At 45.0% G+C, this 16,284-nt stretch overlaps 1 protein-coding gene across 1 annotated transcript in view; it reads left to right on the top strand.

Moving 5' to 3' along the window:
* lrmda (leucine rich melanocyte differentiation associated) overlaps positions 1-16,284 on the top strand; it is a 299,326-nt gene that overhangs the window by 194,314 nt on the left and 88,728 nt on the right. Inside the window, exon 3 of the mRNA XM_079513038.1 lies at positions 14,944-15,070. Coding sequence (XP_079369164.1) covers positions 14,944-15,070 — 127 coding nt within the window. The remainder of the gene's footprint in view (positions 1-14,943; positions 15,071-16,284) is intronic.

Here is a 16,284-nt window from a genome sequence, read left to right as displayed (position 1 = left end):
TTGAATAAATACAACATATCAATGTTTGTGTTACGCAATGTTTGTGTTTACACTATGACGTAAAATTGCCCATTCATTGTCAATGGGAGTTTGTGTAGGACAAAGTGTGTGTGCACACACACACACTAAAAGCTGGACATAGGAGGAGCTATATAGCGCCCCTCGAAAAATAATAATAAAAAAAATATGGACCTGAGAGGTTTCTGCCCGACAACAACGGCAATGGCACTCTGCAAGTTGTGCAAACTGCTTTGCTTTCAGCGAACCGACAGCAACTCCTGGGTTTACATACAGGGCAGGATGTCCCAATTAAATAACACCTGTTCTGTCTGCGTGGTTTTGGATCTGTCCCGCGTGGTGTCGTGTACACGACACGTCCCCCCCCCCCTCCCTCCCCCTACGGAGCACAGGTTTGTCAAGGGGTGGGAGGAGAAAGCTCCAGTCAGTCGGACCCCATGCTGGGCCTCCAGATTTCTCGCCATACTTCTACACAAGTTCAAGGCCCCACTAGCCTGTCTTGTACAGTCTGCTAATAATGGGATCCTTCCAACAAAGAGGGAGGAGGAACACGGCTGACACGCACATCCGCAGGACCCAGGGAGGGGGTTGATGGAGGAACTGATGGGGGGGGGCGGTGGCATTGAACAGCAGCAGCCGTACTAGACTGCTTTAGAAAACTTTTTAATTAGCACTAATTACCTTTGCAGGAAAATGTTGGGGCTTGAAAGGATTTGTGTCAGCGAGTGAGAGATCAAAGATTGTGGTGCCGCGCATTTTAATCTGAGTAGTCTTGTGTGTGTGTGTGTGTGTGTGTGTGTGTGTGTGTGTGTGTGTGTGTGTGTGTGTGTGTGTGTGTGTGTGCGTGTGCGCGTGTGCGTGTGTGCGACTGTGTGTGAGAGAGACAGAGAGAGGAGGGGGTTTGAGTGCATCGTAGGTGGTACTACCTCCGGTAATCCTGTCCACCAATCACACCCCGGGTCCAGTCACATTATGCGATTTCCCACTAATGCAGGGAAATTAACCTCCGCTTTGAAATCCTCGCGACTACAACCGGCAGTCTATTCTCTCACTATGGTTCCCTCCCTCCACTCTCATTATCCCGGCGCTCATGCGTGCATGCGCGCGTGTGCGTGCACGGCCCGTGCGCATGTGCGTGCGTGTCCACATCAGACTGACAGGTCTTTCATAGAGGTGGTATTTAATGCATGCCTGGACAACAGTGTGACGCGGGTCATCCATCAGACATCAAGACAAACATCGATCATTTGCCATGAAGAGACCACGGGGTAGTGATTATTTGCTATTACGTTGGGATGCTGAGGCATACAGATGGCTGGCAAGTTGACAGTTGAACTCACTCGAGCCTAATGCGGGATGGCTCCCCCCCACAACCCAACCCCCTCCTCCCCCTCCTCCCAGGGAAATGTTGACAGCGCTCAGCCCAACACTGTAATGACAGAGCAATACTCAGTCAGACAGAGAACTCAGGCTGACAGAGGGATCCCTCCTCTGTAGGATTCGGTGCATTTCGTTCCCACCACTCACACACACATGCGCGTGCGCGCACACACACAAGCCGACATCTACTCTTTAATGATGAGTGTATCCATGGTGACTTGGTTGTTACTTGGCTGATTGGCAACCGCGAGTAGCTGATAGCAACTACAGTACGTCTTACAGTGTCTAGCGTCTATTTTATACAGTACATTTTCGTTATTTCTTTTTTTTTGTGCGTGGCATGCATTGTGTGCGTGCGTACGTGCGTGCGCCTGTGTGCATGAGTGACTGCGTGTTATTTGTGCAGCGGTGATATACGCACTGACAGAGATGCCATCAGCGAATTGATTTTCGGCTCCGGCTCACCGAGAGAGGAGGGTGTTTGTCATGTGAAGAGACAACTAATCTTTCAATAGCAACATCCACAAGAACCACGGTGTACCGCTGTGGGAGCACAGTCCAGCCATTATGGAGAGGCTCCATCACATGCACAGTGCACTGTACAGTACTATATAGCCTCTTTTGATCTGTTTTATCACAGGAACTGTCATTCTTAAACAGTTCCTTGTTTCCTTATTTCGGGGCATGCCGTTACCGACGGAAACATTTCCAAAAAGATTCAAAAATACACAAATTAGAGCCTGTGCAAGCTTGACAACGCGTCACGATGCGACTGTGTGGCTATTTTCACCCTGGAACACCGCCGCACGGTGTAGTGTAGCAACAAAGCTCGATGTGATGGGGGCGCCCGCTGGCCTAGTGGTCCAGGCGCATGCCACATAATTATAGGCTCTGGCCTGACAGCGCATCGCATGTTCGAGTCCTGTTCATGACGACCTTTGCTGCGTGTCTCTCCCCTTCTCTCCCTCTCTCTTTCCTGTCCGTCTTCACTGTGGCTCAGGAGGTAGAGCAGGTCGTCCAATGATCCATGGGTCGGCGGTTCGAATCCCGGCTCCTCCTGTCTACATGTCGAAGTGTCCTTGGGCAAGACACTGAACCCCAAATTGCTCCCAATGTGCTGGTTGGTACCTTGCATGGCTTCCGCCGCAATCGGTGTATGAATGTGTGTGTGAATGGGTGAATATAATGCACATCTATGTAAAGCGCCTTGGATAAAGGCGCTATATAAATGCACCATTTACCATTTACCATTTACTGTAACTATCAATAAAGGCACAAAAGCCAAAAAAAAAAGAAGAAAAAAAGCTGAATGTGAGGACAATGCCTTAAGCCTATTGAACCCCCAGCTTAAATTTGCCACAAATATCCGATCTACATGTTCACAATGTGCCCCTTTGCACCACATAGTGCTAGCTTGTATAGGTCGCTATTTTGGGCCAATGTTCTCCCCAAGAACATTGAAGCTGGGGGTTCAAGCGCCACCTCTTAACCCTTATCCCTAAACTAATTTAATTTGCCATTTTTTACTATTTAAAAAAAAAAACCTTTTAAAATAGTTCAAATAGCCGATCTACAAGCTCACAATGTCTCGGTGTAGATCGGCTAGTTGAACTAAAATAATAAAAAATGGCAAATACGTTTAGGGATAAGGGATAAGGGTGGCGCAAGATGGAGCCCTTGGCTGGAAGGAAAAAAAAAGGTCAAAGTACAGTTGTAACTTATGTCTGGTTCTCTAAGGCATGGTTAACTACTTACACCCCATATGGTTGGTAGGAGTCCCTCAGGGATCCATACTAGTGTATTTTCTGTTTTCTGTTATTGTGGGGAAAGCTTTCGCTGAAAATAGCTGATCGGAGCTTGTCGATCTGCTATTTTCTGCAAAAGCATTCCCCACAATACGAACGCTGGGCTTTAAGTGGTAAAAGAAGAGACATTAGCCCGTGTTAGTGGTCTCCGTCCCCCCTGCCGTCTGTTCACCCTTCCCTGCCAGAGAGAGAGAGGCTCCTCTCCTCTCATCCCCGCGAATGTTGTTCTGCTTCTCAATCAGGTCATTGTCGGGAGGTTTTAGGCTTCAGCCCGGGCCGGGCCTGGGCCAGGCTAGGCCAGGGGTCAAACCAGGCTTATAAGGTCAGAGCTGTCAGGAGCTACTGTCAGCTCCTTATCCCTGCCTGGGCATGGGGCTGATCCTGGGTCATTAATCAGATCGGGACGCCAAGTACGAGGGGAGGCGCAAAGCCAAGTCATGCTGACCTCAGACCGGTTGGCTTTGATGTGCTCTGGCTGTGTGTGCGTGCGTGCGCGCGCACGCGTGCGTGCGTGTGCGTGTGTGTGTGCGTGCGTGCGTGCGTGCGTGTGTGTGTGTGTGTGTGTGTGTGTGTGTGTGTGTGTGTGCATGTGCGTGCGCGTGCAGAGGAGCTGAGTCCATGTCTGATTCACACAGCCATCAGCCCTTCAGCTAACTCTAATGACATAGTGGAGAACATTAACCTCACACACTCAGCAGGGAGAAAGTGGATAATATCCACTCGGGTCGTCCATAACTCAAACGCTGCAGGACGAGACGCAAATTGGTCTTATCGTGTACGGTGGAGCAGTGGTTCTGATCGAACATGTTCATGTTGCAGGTGCTTTTTACACCTGCTTACAACATGGATAATACACTTATTTTCTTTGCAGCACGCCTTGTTCACAATAATGTACATGTCACAATGCTATAGCCATCTATTTGATCCAGTTCTCCATTAATTAGTTTATGCTTTATAAAAAAAAGAACACTCTATAATATCGGCATAACCTCGTGCAAAGTTCAATCTAGCACGCCACCTCTAATCAACATCTCCGTAGCTATTAATGTTTTTTTTACACACACGAGAGATCAGAAGCAAGCGTAGCGTAATATTCAAAGCAGATTAAAAATTACCCCCCCCCCCCCTTTTTTTTTTGCCTGCGGCCTTAAACGTGCCCTAATGATTTGCATTGCCATTAATAGTAATTTTCAGCCGGCTGCGTGTGAGGAGACGTGTAATCCACTTCCCATGTGTCGATTGACATGCATTCAGGGAGCTTACGTGTGTCCTGGACGTGTGATCTTTAAATGACTGCATGCCACCTGAGGCCCCGGCGACACGGGAGGACTCCACGGAGTGTCACACAGAGCTGTGACTTTCTGCATGTGTTAAAGTGTGTGTGTGTGTGTTTGTGTGTGTGTGTCTGTGTGTGTGTGTGCACATGCGTGTGCGTGTGTGTGCGTGCACTTGTAAGAGAGAGAGAGAGAGAGAGACACAGATGATGACCGTCTAATTTCCCGGTGCCATCAGAAATGCAGACGTATACACTACAGACCATGTAACATAGCGAGGGATTGGACCCTGTCAGAACAGTGTGGTGGGTGGATGATGGTGTGTTTGGAGGCTCTGGGAGTGCGGTGGGTGGGTGGATGATGGTGTGTTTGGAGGCTCTGGGAGTGCGGTGGGTGGGTGGATGATGGTGTGTTTGGAGGCTCTGGGAGTGCGGTGGGTGGATGATGGTGTGTTTGGAGGCTCTGGGAGTGCGGTGGGTGGGTGGATGATGGTGTGTTTGGAGGCTCTGGGAGTGCGGTGGGTGGGTGGATGATGGTGTGTTTGGAGGCTCTGGGAGTGCGGTGGGTGGATGATGGTGTGTTTGGAGGCTCTGGGAGTGCGGTGGGTGGATGATGGTGTGTTTGGAGGCTCTGGGAGTGCGGTGGGTGGGTGGTGGTCGACTACCTTTTTTTCACTGACGGAAGCTAAATAAAAACTAAGCTATGATGACTAAAGCTGAGACCAAATGTGACCAAATTTGACTGAGGGACTGCCATTGGATTTTTTTTAATTTTCGTTTTTTCATGTCATATGAAAGCAGGGAATCATAGCTTCAAATTGACATTGGTTGTTCAGTTTGACCCACCAGTTTTGGAGATATGGCTTATAGATTATTGTCTTGCAGAAAACAGCGAGTTGAGAAAACAGGCTTGAAAGGTTCACTTCTGTCGTCTCTAACATTACACCTAGCTACATGTTTAAGCATTTATTTCATATTTACATGTCGATTTCAGCTCTGACATTTATTTCAGACATGCTCTAGTAAGTGAAGAGTCTGCCTGTGCTATTAACTCATTTTGAAAAAAATTAAAATTCTCCTTGCGCGATGGCAGGCTCTCAGTCAAATCTGGTCACAAATATATTGGCGATTTCGTCAACAATTACAAACTAGGCTAAAATGTTAGGGAGGGACTAGTGGAGAAGAGATCCAGTAGAACTAAGAGTCAAGTCATTTTATGTTTGGTTGCGCTCAAGTGTTGCGCTTTGAAAATAGCAGATCTAGCTTGACGCGCTGCGAGCTCGTAGATTGGCTATTTTCACTGATGGTGTCATCGTATGTACATTGAGCTGGCCCTGATAGCGTGTGGATGCCATGTTTGGATTATTGTTATCTCGTATTTATTTGTTACCGTCACAGAGTGGTGCAATGCAGTTATGTTAGACTTTCAGCAGGCTACAGTGTTTACATTGTCGCTGTCGGGCATAGACCTTGTAACTTTTCAATAAATTAATCCCCTACTACAAGTGTTTTGGAAAAGTAGCAAACATAGCTGATCTACAAGCTCATTGTGACCTTGTAGAACCACTATTTCTGTTTATTATTATGAATATTTAACCAATGTATTACTGAGTATTTTTTTCCATTTCCTGAGAAGCAACAGTTTAGGACATACAATGTAGCCTATGACGATCTGCAACGATATTCTTATCTTTCTTGAAAGTAGGTGTCATGACACCTGTCCTGTACCTGACTTTGATCTCAGACAGTCAGCTTTACAACCAGCCACATCCATCTCGCTGATTCCTTTTCCGGACTTTTTTTTCTTCTCCCCCTCCCCGAGCTAATGGCGACAAGCGGCCGGGTCCTTACTTCCTCTTTGCTCTCCAGCCATCTCCCCTCCATTCACTTTTCTTATTAAGTTTATTAAAGCCAGTCCAGATCCTTGGCTATCCCTGGCTCTGCTCCCTCCCACCCCACCCCCCGTCCGTTCATTACATCGCCTTATCCTGGCAGGCAATCTGAAGTCTGCTCTGGATAGTCCATTATGCACATATGAGGACCATCATGGCTCCGGTATTGGCCAATTCATCAAACATTTATCTGTTGCCCTCTGAACAGCACGTCAATTTGCCTGTCACTCGGCAGCCCGGCCTGGCTCTCCTATTGGAATAAGAGTGCATTGCCTCCACTGACTGCAGCACAGCCAAGCTATCGCTGCCTTTTGAATGGACTGCAAATCCTCACACTGTGGAGCACAGTCGCGTTTTCTGTTTTTTTACTTTTTTTTGTTGTTTTTGTGACCTGAGGCCCGATTCTATACAAATGCCTTCTAGATCAGTTGGTTCTTAATCCATTGAGACCTGGAACGCATCCATGTCACGTTAGCGTTTAACCACATTAACCATTAACCCATTTTGGGGCGGGAACCTGTTTTGGTGTTTTAAACATTGTTATAATTTAGCTATTGAAAAATAGCAGATCTACAAGCTCATAGCGCGCCACCGAGTGGCGCGCTATGAACTTGTAGGTCTGCTATTTTTGAAAAATCGTTAAAATGTGCCTCAAATCTTTCCGAAAATTGTCATGATTTAGAAAACTTTTTTTTTTAAATTTCGATGTCAGGCCTGAACGGGTTAAACTGTTTTGTTCCAAGCACCCCCAAATTGACCGCCACCCATCTGAAAAGGTCAGAACCCCAATATGAGAAGATTTGTGTTTGAGAAAATTCAAAACTTGTCTTTTAAGAATAACAAAACAAATATCAGATGTAGTATTTTGAATATGCTATTTTTGAGAACTCAACTGTTCTAAATCTTGAGAGTTTTCTGAATAACGTAATAGCAAATAAACACAATCTAAATGTATTCTGTGAAAGGCCTGCATCCTGTGTAATGAATGTTGACTGGCGGAGAGGTTGCCATCCTCCATTTCTCATTGGCTGCCTAAAGGACATTTGACATGACACCGGTGGGAGAGCCATCGACAGGACTGACTGGCATTTCAGCCAATAACGGCGGAGAGTTTTCTCCCTCCGTGCTGTCGGCAGTGGTTTATCAATCATTGTGTCTGCATTCGTATTAGTCTATTGATCGGGCTGCCTATGTCTGGCCCTCTACCGGGCTGATGTCCGCTCTCCTGTGTGTGTGTTTGTGCGTGTGCATGTGCGTGCACGCATGTTTGGCTGTTGTTATTGTTGTGTGTTGTTGACCTGCTGCATACTACTGTGCATACGGTATCACGCAGAATAGTTGACGTTGTCATAGCTGAGGAGTGCTAAACACTTTTGTTTTCACCCACACTTTTTATAAATGTTTGCTGAAAGTGTGCATTTTCATTTCAAACCTGTATTTATGCTACAAGAGGCACTGATGAGTGAACAACACACACATAAGGCACGACAATAAGGCAATGAGACGAGGACAGGTCATCTAAAGACTAGATTAATTCAGCTAACTACCAAAATACAGTAGCTACAGTAACTACACAAATATTGAAATAGTAAAAATACTAATTAGACTACATAGAGCCGAATTAAACTGACTTAAATTTTCAAAAACAATAGCAGTATTTGTCATGCAAAAAGACATCAGGGCATGTGCATGCATGTTATATACAGGAGCGCGCGCCTGCATACACACACACACACGCACACACACACGGACGGACGTGTGATGTATGACGGTGAGCTAACACAGGCTAAGTGGTAGTCATAGCGTAAAGACAGGCCTGGGTGAAGTATTAGCTCTGACAATGAGACTGATCATAATTATCTTAACAAGGAGAGAATTCATTGCTTCACCTCATTAAAGCTATCGCCTCACTCTCTTCCACCCCACCTCTCTCTCTCTCTCTCTCTCTCTCTCTCTCTCTCTCTCTCTCTCTCTCTCTCTCTCTCTCTCTCTCCTCTGACCCTCAAACTAATGCATCAGTCCTATAAATTATATAACTATCTTGACTCTTGTATACTAATATAAATGTTGAGCTTTTTATTGTTTTTAAAAAGGAATATGTATACTGTTAGAGATTACAATATCATTTCTTAACGTATATCCCTAATGCCCATCTTCCCTACTACTCAAAACTAGCCTATTTACAACCTCATAACACGGCCACGCTTCAACTAAGTAGGCTATGAGACAGTGTCTGTCTATCCATCCGTCTGCAGTATATACTGTACTGGTGACATCAGGGGACTCTTCGATGTCTGAATGTTGTGTGCCAAGTTGGCTGTTCACTGAGGACGTTTTTGTTTTAGGAATTTGTATAAATAAGGCATGGTAGTTACGTTGGAGAATGATGCATCCACCAGTAACTGTTTATGTATTTTGTTGTATGGTGCTTTGGTGTACTGTATGCACATTTCGTGTGTCTTTTAAGCGCCGTACGGGCATATTAGGATGCAGAAAAATTTAACAAAAAACTATCTATCGATAGGCGTATGATGCAATAGTACTGGCATCATAGACTGGAATGGACAGATTTTTTTGGGCATGCCTGACGCTGGAACTCCATATATGGCCATTCAAGGGACACAGACAGACGGGTACATACAACAGGATCGGCCATGCATTGCCAACGTGCATCTTTCAGAGTCCGGTGCACCTCGTGACCTCGGCCTAGTGAAGTGAAGTAAGCAAAGGGAGTGCACTAATTGCAGCGCTCCGTCCATCCATCTTCAACCGCTTATCCGTAGTCGGGTCGCAAGGGCAACAGCTCCACCAGAGAGCTCCAGACTTCTCTCAACATTAGTAACTTCATTAGGTTCCTGAGGCGGTCCCGGCAGATATTGGAGATATAAACCCTCCAACTCATCCTTGGTCTACCCCAGGGGTTTCTTCTAAGCGGGACATGTATCGAGGACCTCCCTAGGATCCTAACCAGCTGGCTCCTTTCCAAGCGAAGAAGCAGCGACTCTACTCCGAGTCTCTCCCATGTGACTGAACTTCTCACCCTATCACTAAGGGAGATGCCAGCCACCAGTCTAAGAAAACTAATTTTGGCCGCTTTTATTCGCAACCTTATTCTTTCGGTCATGACCCACATGCACTTCATGACCATAGGTGAGAGTAGGAACGAAGATTGCTCGGTAGACAGAGAGCTTTGCTTTCTGGCTCAGCTCTCTTTTCATCACAAGAGTACTGTGGTACAGCGACTGCAATACCGCAGCGGTGCCTGCGCAAATCGGCGTAGTTGGAATATCTCTATACTGTAAACAGCGTGGCAAGACTTTCGCTCTGAAATCATACTTTGAATCAGCATCCACAGTGGAGAGAGTAAAGTGATTTCACCCCGTCCGTTTGTGTGTGCTATATCTTAAACCGATGGGCTAGTCAGCACCACAGTTTTTGTGCACTCTGCCAGAAGGCCAATTAAAGGACAAAGACAAACCCTGAAATGGTATTCTTTTCCTAGTCTGTCAACAACAACTGTGACTAGATTTGATCGAAGGACTGCCATTGGATTTTTTTTAATTTTCGTTTTGTCATGTCATATGAAAGCAGGGAATCATAGCTTCAAATTTACATATTGGTTGTTCAGTTTGACCCACCAGTTTTGGAGATATGGCTTATAGAAAAATGTCTTGCAGGAGTAGTGGAAAAAAAGACCAAGCAGAGAAAATGGACTTCTAAGCTTTAGTTCAGTGATCTGTGACTTTAGGGGGCGCTGTCCCTTCATTTCTCCATTAGTCAACCAGCAGTGTTGCCATGTCTGCTTATTAGAATTAGTTGGCCTTGTTTCTAAAGAAAAATAATGCATAGGCCTACTGTACCAATTTTATAATAATTTATAACCTGTTAATAAAAATGTATTTGACAAAAATAAAGTGTAGTTGATTATTTGGGCTTGTTTTTAAAGTGTAGTTGATTATGGAGAGTTGGTAACCAAGTGGACCCTTATTAGATCTTTAACTATCAAGTGTAAAAATAAACCTTAAAAAGGTCCATTTTGTTTAATTTTACACACAAGATATACATAATTGTTAAACATCTGCATTACTTAATTTACAATAAGTCTACACAATTAGAGAATGTTGTTATCTTGATCGTTTGCCTGTTATCTCTCCTTTTTTAAATAGGCTACTGTATTTATTTGGCCTTTTGTAGTATGAAAAAAGGAAAATAACAGTGGCAGATAAATTAGGCCTATGTAAATGTTCCAGATGAGTACAAATAAAAGAGCTATATGAATGCAATAAATAAAAAAAATAAAAAAACAGTAACCAACAGACAACAGGACAGTTTGCTCTCAAACCGTCCCAGCACAAATTGTGCCCTCTTGGCCCTTCTCTTAATTCCTCTGTTTCATTAGCCTGTTATTATTATTATTTGTCTGCAGACCCCCATCTGAAAATAATTTATGCCAGACACAAGATTTGTGTTGTTTGTATGCATGTAGATCGGCTATTTTCGGTTATTTTGGGCTTGTTTTCATATACCGGGTTGCTTATTTCTCTCGCAGAAACTGGCAACCCCGCAATGATAGCCGTTAGCTACATTTAGCTAATATATTGATATCAATCCTGTAAGCTAAAACAAGTACATTATCGCGCTATATTACATATCGATGCGATCTGCGTTATTATGACCTTAATTTTCATGGCAGGTACATTCCAAAGCAACTAATAATAACCACGTTATGGTGACATAATGTTACAATGTTTACAATACATTCATTCGAGTCTTCTTCTTCTGCTATTGGAAATAGGAAGCCATTTCCGCATTTTCCATTGTTGTGGTCAACAGTGCCCCCAGCTGGAACATTAGCATGAATTAGCTTTAGGCGGACCAAAATAAACACACTTTTTACAAAATATCGTTAATACTTCTTTCTGTGCTATTTCTGTTAGCCAGGTTGTAAAAGACTAGTATTATCTTCCAAAACGATTGTGTACAAAAAGGCGGATTTTAGCGGAATTTGCATACTTTAGCAGGGAAGCCGTATGTCTAGTTAGCATTGGTTAACCCAATGGTTATAACATTAGACATAGTGACATGTTTAAGCATTTATTTCATATTTATATGTCGTTATCAGCTCTGACATTTATTACAGACCCTCTAACATGACATGAAAAATAATATAGCTTCAGATTATTTTAGACAGAAAAATTTAAAAGGATGTAAGCAGGTGGTATTAATACCATTGACTATGTCTTTAGTTTAGAGATTCAAGCTTTACTCCTTTTTGAGGGGCGCCAAATATGTCCAGCTTTGAGTTTTTGTGTACAAACATTGTGTAAACACAAACATTGAAGACAAACGTGTGTAAACACAAACATTGAAGACAAAAGTGAGGACGCAAATTGTGATTGGCCGGCGTGATTGTGTGGGAGATTGGTTGAGAATGAGATTCGCACACAGTCGCGATCGTGGTATATGACACGAGGGAGAGAACTACAGCTTAGCAGTTTTGTAAACACCTCTTTAGATCAAAGACAATGTCCTGCTATAGACACTGTCCATGCCAACAACATACTGTATACCTACATGTTCAAATACACACTGTTCATTTACAAGCTTGTTTTCCATCGGTGATGATCTGTGCTCCGTAGAGCAGTACGTGGTTCCCAAACGTTTTCATGTCAAGGACCCCCAAAATCAAACTCATCAGCCTGCATCCCAAGGACCCCCATAAGAGAAGGTTTTTATGGCTCTAGCAGTGATTTTCAGCCATTTTCATTTCAAGGGCCCTCCTCGGTTTGACCTGAATTAGGCTATACGGTCCCCTATTTAATGGCATTTCTATTTCTGGGACCCCCAATTTATATTGTAAAATCTATGTTAATTTAACCCTGAGAGTGTCAGGGTTACAATACAGACCCATAAGGTTCCATTTCAAACTATGATTTAGCTGGGGACCCCCCTGGAACTCCCTCAAGGACCCCTGGGGGTCCCCAGCCCCACTTTGAGAACCACTGCCGCAGAGCACACCTTTTCTAGTCGTGTTTTTCTTTTTCTTTTTTATGCTCACCAAAATAATAGCTCCAGCTTTGGGATTTGAGTCAATTACGCTCATTAGTTTAGTTAAAAGCAAGAGAGAGCTCCTCGTGTTTTGCGGGGGCGGAGTACTTTAACCGAACGGCATCAACTTTGTTAGTTTTCTGAGCTTGAGCATTTAAAACAAGAAAGCTTATAAAAAGTGAAATTAAACCAAATGTTGCGGGGGAAACGTGCAGAGGGGAGTGCATGCCGCATGCTCGCAGGCTGGAGACTATTACAAGTTCAATCCGTGCACTGTAGTTAATGCTGGATGGGACTCAGCGGCTCACTGTAGTTAATGCTGGATGGGACTCAGCGGCTCTCCCCCGGCTGTGAATTTAACTGATTAAATCAGCCGGTGCACACAGCGGTGGTGACATGAAAACAACAATTAATAAGGCTCCCCTCCGCGCCGCGCAGATCCCTTTAACCGAGCGGCTAATAACATAACCCACAGGACTGCAGCCTATCACGCACGCACGCACGCACGCACGCACGCACGCACGCACGCACGCACGCACGCACGCACGCACGCACGCACACGCACACGCACACACACACACCGCCGCAAATACAGGTGGGGGTGATTAAGACCTGAGGCCTGAGATTCTACAAATGTCTTCTAAATCCTAACCTGTTCTCTGAAAAACATAATGTCTCTTATCTCCACATTTTAACTTTTTTGTGGGTTTTTTTCCCATAAATGAATGCCCTACTTGATCATACTACAGCGTCACACAGAAGCCTCAAAAGTAACAGATCTATACAGTACAAAGGTCGTCGATCTGCTACTTTTTCTACTTTTGAATTTGTTTCCTGAAAAGCAGCCGTTTCGAACATATGTAGCCATGCCTCTTCCATCTCGGTCTCTGTCTCTCTCCTCTCTCTCTCTCTCTCTCTCTCTCTCTCTCTCTCTCTCTCTCTCTCTCTCTCTCTCTCTCTCTCTCTCTTTTGTATTACCTCCCCTATTATGTTTATCTTCCCTTACACTGATTACCACTGCCTGCCATCCATTTGCAGATTGTCATGATAAGGGTGTTGTATTTACATAGCTGTGTGTGTGTGTGTGTGTGTGTGTGTGTGTGTGTGTGTGTGTGTGTGTGTGTGTGTGTGTGTGTGTGTGTGTGTGTGTGTGTGCGTGTGTGCGTGTCCGTGTGCGTGTGTGCGTGCGCGCGTATTATGACACTGACACTAGCCAGTGCTGCAATGTGTTTGTATTAGTTCACACTCGACTTGTTTAGATCTAGCCATATATGCATTACCTTGAGGTTGTCATGCAGTAATATGTGACATTGTTTACAGGCACGCACAGCTAACATAATGTCAAGGTGGCCCCGCAGCTTCTGATACAATAAACAAAGTCTGCAATTTATTAGCTCCGAGCAGTGACTAAAGTGAAGCCAGGAGCCGGCGTAACAAGATCTATTTCTAATAATAAAGTCCTCTGCGCTTCATCTATTAAACCATTAGCTAGTCAAGAAAGTGGCGTAGACTGTGCTTTATTTAGTTTTCCATGCAGTATAATCCCAGCGTGCGCGGCGGCGTCATGTGAGCTGAGCTGTGAGGAACGGCTGTTGTTGAAGGATTCGGTCTCGGCCAGGTCCTGGCAGATCTAAATGTCAGTGAAGTCACCCTGGCCACTTTAACACGGTGCCTTGACAGTCTGTGGCGTGTGAAGGATTAGGAAACGCACACAACTGCCTTTGTGCACCTTCCACGACTCGCAAGGTCCTAACATTACCTCAAACAGCGGCCCTCCGTCATTTTTATGTCTGTGTGAAAGTGTGTGTGTGTGTGTGCGTCTGTGCGTGTGTGCGTGCGCGCACGTTGAGAGAGAGTGAGAGAGTGTGAAAGAGAGACTCGAGATGACCCTTCACCTCACTTTCAATGCATCATAAAACAAATGGAGAGAATTCCGCCATTTTAGAAAAGAAAAAACTAAAAACTAAAAAAAAATCCTTTTGGTGTTAAGATCTCAAACTAGCCCCCATTGCGGAACAGTTGCAAAAAAATAAAAAATAAAAGTTTCCCTCTTCCATTCCATGTGTGATTGCGAGCGTATTCCGGCTCCACTGTGAAAATGATGGATGACAAGTTAAATTTGTGTCCGGGGAGTGAAGGTGAACTGTGACAGAGTGATTTGTCTTGGGAATGGAGGGTTAGGGTCAGGCGAAACTGGGCGCCTCAAGGCACAAGACATTGACAAATTCATCCTGCCCGCCGCATTTCTGAAGCCTTTTGTTTTGAATCCTGGCTACTCACAAGTGACCCCCATCCCTCATCCTGCCAGCCGCTGAAGGATGCCTCGCCATGCCAGGGGAGCTCAGCACCACTAATTCTTGTCATTCACTCCCCTGACAGGCCCAGGGCCCACACTCTCCGTCTGAAAGAAGAGGGGAGGCTGAAATATTTATTTCTGCACAACAATGGCTTGGGCTTTGGATTTAAGGCTATATCAATTTTCTCTCCCCCCCCCCCCCCCCCCTCTCCTGTTGCCTTATCATTGCAGGTCACTGGTGGGCCTCAAAGCGTTCAGCGGGCTGGAAGAGCTGGTCGTCGACAACAATCTGCTCGGAAATGACCTCCGGTTGCCCGGGTTGCCGCAGCTACACACCCTGACGCTCAATAAGAACCAAATATCCTTTCGACCCGAAGCACTCCTCTCAACTCTCTTAACCACTTGAGCCACGGCGTTCCTATTCTGTGGCGGGGACGGCGCCGACTGTATTATTCTTGTGGTGCTTTGTTTTTTCCCTCTTACACCAAATCTTGCCAAAAACCCGATCTGCAAGCTTGGAAGAACGGCTATTTTTTGGTGAGATGTAGAGTAGCCTATAGGGGGGAAAAGTGGCAAGTCATGTTTGGTCATTTGACTACGTTTATAGAGGGGTCTAAGTGGTTATAACTCCGGCCGTGCAGTGTACTGTACAAAAAGCACACTCAAACACCCCCGGCCAGAGCTAACCAGGAGTAACTGCCTTTTCGACGTTGACCGTCTATATTTCTGTCCTTCACTACGTGCTGCTGCAGAGAGCCATTTTAAACTGTGCTGTTATAACATAATGTGTTTCAACAGCTAGAGTCCTGGTTGTCCCAGAACCCAGAGAGTCAGCCAGAGCGCAAGGCTTTGAACCACAGAGACCTCTAGTGGAGTCACACTCGAGAATCAGCTCAGTGAACACACTGTGTGTGTGTGTGTGTGTGTGTGTGTGTGTGTGTGTGTGTGTGTGTGTGTGTGTGTGTGTGTGTGTGTGTGTGTGTGTGTGTGTGTGTGTGTGTGTGTGTGTGTGTGTGTGTGTGTGTACTTCAAGTGTATTATATACTCTGTACATACTTACATTTTCAGACATTTTCAAACCTTGTTAAAATAGCTATAGCTTGTAGATCTCTATTTTCACTATTTCGTATGATGAAGTTTTTAGTTCCTTGAAAGGAAATTTCATTTCTCTGTAAGTAAATAAATAAATAAGCTCATATTCCACGGCATTTAGATCATTGGATTTCAACGTGTCCCACTTCCAGTGGTCTTAAATTCATGGTCGCTGAAACGTTGCACGACCGGTGTTTACGATCACTCAGAAATGTGTGAAGTTCAACTTCCTCCCTTAGTTTCAGAGCAGCTTTAGCAACGCGTCCTGTTTTGCTCGGGTTGGATAGATCCTAGGGGGTAATGACACACGCATGCGCGCACGCATGCACGCACTCGCGCACACAAACAGATGCACACACACACACTTCCAGAGTCAACATAAAAAAAAAACTGGGGCTCCTTGAAGTGTGCGTCTGGGTCTCTCTCTGTGCTCGGTTTGGTTGTGAAGTGGTCGGCACATGCTAATAGGCCAATTATGTA

This window comes from Electrona antarctica (assembly GCF_951216825.1).
Source record: "Electrona antarctica genome assembly, chromosome: 10".
Classification (NCBI taxonomy): domain Eukaryota; kingdom Metazoa; phylum Chordata; class Actinopteri; order Myctophiformes; family Myctophidae; genus Electrona; species Electrona antarctica.
The sequence above is the reverse complement of the archived record's forward strand: the minus strand, read 5'-3'. Positions and strand labels throughout refer to the sequence as shown.